Here is a 5,236-nt window from a genome sequence, read left to right on the forward strand (position 1 = left end):
TAGGATTAGTTGGAATTGGAGTACCGTTCTTTTAGACCTAGACATAAAATAAACAAAGAAAAAATGTGTAGTGAGATTGCCTCAATTGGAACTTGAAGTTCTAATGAGACAGAATGGAGAGATTGCCTCAATTGCAAGGTCTTTAGATGGATGCCCTCCAAACTGTTTCAATTGAATGGAGAGCTCTTTAAAGAGTTTTATTTGTGTTGGGTGTTTTTAGATATAGTTTTTGAGAGTAGCTTGAATGAGAGAGAGTGGAGAGCCATATACCATTGTACATGCTCTTAGAGCACCATTACTCAAAATTTTAAAAAAAGATCATCCTACTCTCTTTGTAACTTTCTCTCTCTAAAAAAAAACATCCCACAATCTTTTCCCACTCATCTTCTTAATAATAATGAACCAAAAAAAGATCATCCCAACTACTTTTTCCTCTCTCTCCTACTTTTTGACTCCACCTAACTACTTTTTCTCTCTCATCACCCAACCACCATCATACAATATTTTTATTATTTACTTTTTAATAATATGAAACATTCATTATTAATTGATATTTTATTATTAATTAATTAAATTAATAATTTTAAAATTATAATTATCATTTTAATAATTAAGCTATCTACATAATTAGCTTTTATTAATACGTAGCATACGTAATTAGTGTTTCTATTAAGTAATTACCACTATATTATACATACATAATTAACGATCTAATAATTAATTTATGAGACACAATTAGCATTTTTAATATAATTTTAAGAACGAAATATATAAAATACATATTGTGCTACATTGGTGCGATAATTACAGACTTAATTAAGAAAAAAAGTACATAAAACTTAACTAAGAAAGAAATACATAATTTTGAGAATTTTCTCCCCTTTGATTGGTATTTATCTGAGAGGGTTGACGATATCTTGATTGATTTTGAGAAGGTTGGCGATAATTTGACTGATTTTGAGAGCTAATTAAACGATTTTGTTGCATAGATATTTGGTTTTTTGAGCGGTTTTGGGGTTGATTTGACTGCTCTTATGTGTTTTAGAGAGGTTTTGGATTTTTGAGGATAGAAAAAAAAGATGAGAGAGATTTTGGGGAATTGTAGAGAGAGAAAAGTGGATGAGAGAGATCTTGGGAGTTTTCTTTGGGTTTGAAGATGGTTGTTGGTATTTATGCATGAGTTGTATCAATGCGAGTAATGATGGGTCTATGTAAGAGGTACATGGACCTGAGTCCATATAATACCCATTGCTTTACAGTTCCTCCCATTTGAGCACAATCGGGCCAAAAACTTATGGGCTTGTAAAAGTAGCAAGTACTAAGCAAGTAAAAAACCAGAATCTTTATCTGAAATTAAATTGGTACAATAGGCCTTAGGGTTTCATCAGTCCCCCTCTTAAAACCTTCACTACACGCCCAAACGCACACTCTCTTACTCTCTCCTCTAGGCGCCCCCCGACGATATCATTCTCCTCGTCACGGTATGATTTGTATCCATTAATCTCCGTTTTTCATGATTTCACAAAAAAAAAAAAAATGCTTATAAATTCAATTGATTGTTTTTTCGATTTATTTTGTGAGTAATTGAATGAAATCGCAATGTGTTCATTGTTATGATTCGGGTGTTCTTTTGTTAATTTTGTTTCTTCTTCTCCAATTTTTTGTACAAATGTATGCTTGCTAGATCTTATAAATATATTGAGACGATGTGTTCTTGCTGAAAAAGGCGAAATTTGTTATATGTTTTGGGAATTAAGTTTATTTGATTAACCTAGAAAGAATTGCTCATGTGATAATTTTTTGGACCGTTGTATCATATTCTCGTTGTATTGCTCTGTTCATTTAGACAATATCATGTCTTGAGTTTTATGTTTATGAGGAAGATCATTGCTGCATTAACCTTCTTGGAGCTATTAGATTATATGTGCTATTCATCATGTGTTCTGAGTAATTCTTCGATAGGTTAATGAGTTAAGGGGATCAATGTTCTTGGGGAATGAAATTTGCAAGGAGCATTGCTGAGTTTATGTGTAACTTTGTTTTTTTGTTCATAATCAACAAACATAAGTGGTATATTGAATAAAATTTGTAGTTTATTGAATCAATGAAGTATGATATTGATTTACAAAGTAGTATATCAAAACCAATATATTGTCTTAATATAGCCAATAGATATGGTCATATGTTGGTTTTCCCATATTACTTTTAAAATTTAGTTTGTTGAATATACTAAGAATGAGAATCGTTCATATTAGATACTAACCTGCATTTCTCTTTGGTCTGAGTGTAATTCAATCTTTTTTGGTCTTTTAAGTTGTTTGCAACTGTTCAGAAAATTTTCTTTGTATGTGCTGCGCAATACATATTGGAATGTAATATTGTTTGTTCTAGTAGAACAATCATCTATTGGGATACTACTGCATTTGATATTAAGCATTTCCATCTTTCTATTAAACAATCTACTTTGGAAATACTTTATTGTTAACATTGTTCTCCTGCTATGGCAGCCTATTGAGCAACAATGGTGAGGGTCAGTGTGCTAAATGATGCTCTCAAAACAATGTACAATGCAGAGAAGCGGGGGAAGCGCCAGGTGCTTATCAGGCCGTCATCCAAAGTGGTCATTAAGTTTCTTCTTGTCATGCAAAAGCATGGTCTGTTGCTGCGAAATTTATCTCTATTACTTGTTTAACTTAGCTGATATCTTTTTAATCTGCTAATGGTTATGTTTCTGATTTCATTTCAGGTTACATTGGTGAATTTGAGTATGTTGATGACCACAGGTCTGGAAAGATTGTTGTTGAATTGAATGGAAGGCTAAACAAATGTGGAGTTATTAGTCCACGTTTCGACGTTGGTGTCAAGGAGATCGAGTCTTGGACCGCTAGACTTCTTCCTTCTAGACAGGTTTGTTAAATAATACTCCTACATGGTTACAGACTTACTGCATATTATTTCGCGAGACTCTCTTAAATCTCAACTCTCTTAAGCATATGAAAAGTGTTGGTATTGTGGGTTATTAGTTTGGGGATGTGATGCAAAATTAGCTTAAATCTGGAGATCCTCTCATTATAGTCGTACATTTGCACCCCTTTGTTTTTAGGGATATGATGTTTATGTGTATTGTTTTGTTGTTTTATTTTCATTAAGAAAGCAAGATGTTAGAATAACTGTATGGCCTAATGTGATTGTTCTTAGTTAGTGAACGTTCTAATTCTTTTCAATATAACTTGGTTTATTTCAGTTTGGATACATCGTGTTGACAACATCTGCTGGTATCATGGATCATGAAGAGGCAAGAAGAAAGAATGTCGGAGGCAAAGTACTCGGTTTCTTCTATTAGGAGTTATCTTTGGAGCCATGCTGGCGATATATTATAATTTATAGATGTGAATTTTTTTCTTAGTGGATCATGGAACATAGTAATCAGGGCTCAGGTTTCGTTTCAATTTGAGGGGGGCTCGTTCAAATGTTATGGCTATTAATGTAGGCAGGTAGAACTATTCTAAAATTTTGCTATCAAGTGCTCCGTTTTGTCATTTGTGGGTGGATTTGAACCTTTTCCATGCATATTTTCCAATATGCCTTGTTCATTTGCTACTAACCTGAGAAGCAAAGAATTTAACTACCAAAAATATGATCAAGTTAACAGAAGTCATTCGTACACGAGTAATTGTGTGGATGGCTTCGCAACTTGGACTGCATTTGTTCCCAAAGAGGAGTAATAATTGGGTAGGAAGCTTGGGCAACCGAAAGGGCATAATTGGATTTCATCTCTCATGTAAGCTGAGAAAACAGAGGACACAAATATCCTTGAGTGACTATTATTTCGCCTCATAAAAAATTCTATAATATATTAAGTATATCTCGTACCCTAAATGGATATGTAACTGGGCCTAAGATAGTGTGTGTAACAAGAAAGAATTTTCCCCCCAAAATACTGTTAAATTAAAAAAGTAATACTTTTGATCTAAAAGTATTTCCTTAGGAATTGTTCACGTAGGATAGGGATGTCAATATTTTTTTTATTTAGTTTAGGCACAAAGCTACTTGAATTACTGGTTTTGTAAGATAAAGTGATAACTTGAATAGCAATTTATCAATAATAAAACCGTTAGAGCACCATTACTCATGAGTGAAAAACTCAATCATCTCACTCTCTTTCTAACTTTCTCTCTTTAAAAAATAGGAAAAATTGATAATAGAGGTCTGAACTTTGGGTAATAATTTTTAAAAGGTATGAACTATTGATTAACCTGTGTAGGTCCCAACTTTAGGGGGTCTTAACTTTTAGTGGGCTTCGACGACTTAAATCTGAAGATTTTTTTTTAAATTTCACCTAGTTCCTACATCCCTCCCTCAATTAACCGTTCTGATGTGACCCAAGTTTTACAAGTGATGACCTATTAAGCAAGTTTTAAGTCACTAAGGCCCGCTAAAAGTTAAGACCCCCTAAAGTTAGGACCTACACAGGTTAATCAATAGTTCAGACCTTTTAAAAATTATCACCCAAAGTTCAGACCTCTATTATCAATTTTTCCTAAAAAATAACATCCCACAATCTTTTTTCACTCATCTCCTTAACCATGAACCCTTTTTCAATCATACCAACTACTTTTTCTTCTCTCTCTTACTTTTTGACCCAACCCAACTACTTTTTCTCTCTCATCACCCAACCACCATCATACAATATTTTTATTATTTACTTTTTAATGATATGAAATTTTCATTACTAATTAATATTTTTTTATCAATTAATTAAATTAATATATTTAAAATTATAATTATCATTTTAATAATTAAGTTATCTACATAATTAGCTTTTATTAATATGTAGCATATGTAATTAGCGTTTTCATTAAGTAATTAAATACGAAATTAGTTAGCGTTTTTAATGATATGAGACACAATTAGCCTTTTTTATATAATTTTAAGAACGAAATACATAAAATGCTACATTGGTGCGACAATTACAGACTTAATTAAGAGAAAAAAGTACGTAAAACTTAACTAAGAATGAAAAACATAAAACTTAATTAAGAAAGAAATACATAAAATGCTCTTAATTAGCATTCCCACCAAATTTGAGAAGGTTGGCGATAATTTGACTGATTTTGAGAGCTAATTAAGCGATTTTGTTGCATAGGCATTTGGTTTTTTGAGCGATTTTGGGGTTGATTTCTTATATAATTAGGATGATTATGATCCATAATTATAAGAATTTGAAAATAAAGAG

The 5,236-nt window shown here is 32.1% G+C and overlaps 1 protein-coding gene across 1 annotated transcript; it reads left to right on the forward strand.

Annotated features, from left to right (window-relative positions):
* Positions 1-1,323: 1,323 nt before the first annotated feature.
* LOC104886970 (40S ribosomal protein S15a-1) lies at positions 1,324-3,539 on the forward strand. The gene is made up of 4 exons (XM_010671538.3): positions 1,324-1,481; positions 2,508-2,654; positions 2,747-2,907; positions 3,245-3,539. The coding sequence occupies exons 2-4, from the start codon at positions 2,522-2,524 to the stop codon at positions 3,341-3,343; spliced, it is 393 nt and encodes a 130-aa protein (XP_010669840.1). The 5' UTR covers positions 1,324-1,481; positions 2,508-2,521; the 3' UTR covers positions 3,344-3,539.
* The last annotated feature ends 1,697 nt before the right edge of the window (positions 3,540-5,236 follow it).

This window comes from Beta vulgaris, chromosome 2, assembly GCF_026745355.1.
Source record: "Beta vulgaris subsp. vulgaris cultivar EL10 chromosome 2, EL10.2, whole genome shotgun sequence".
Classification (NCBI taxonomy): domain Eukaryota; kingdom Viridiplantae; phylum Streptophyta; class Magnoliopsida; order Caryophyllales; family Amaranthaceae; genus Beta; species Beta vulgaris.

Coding starts and splice junctions, on each gene's coding strand:
- LOC104886970 (XM_010671538.3), top strand. CDS start 2,522: ATGGTGAGGGTCAGTGTGCTAAATGATGCTCTCAAAACAATGTACAAT. Junction 2,655..2,746: donor TCTTGTCATGCAAAAGCATG/GTCTGTTGCTGC, acceptor ATTTCATTTCAG/GTTACATTGGTGAATTTGAG. Junction 2,908..3,244: donor GACTTCTTCCTTCTAGACAG/GTTTGTTAAATA, acceptor GGTTTATTTCAG/TTTGGATACATCGTGTTGAC.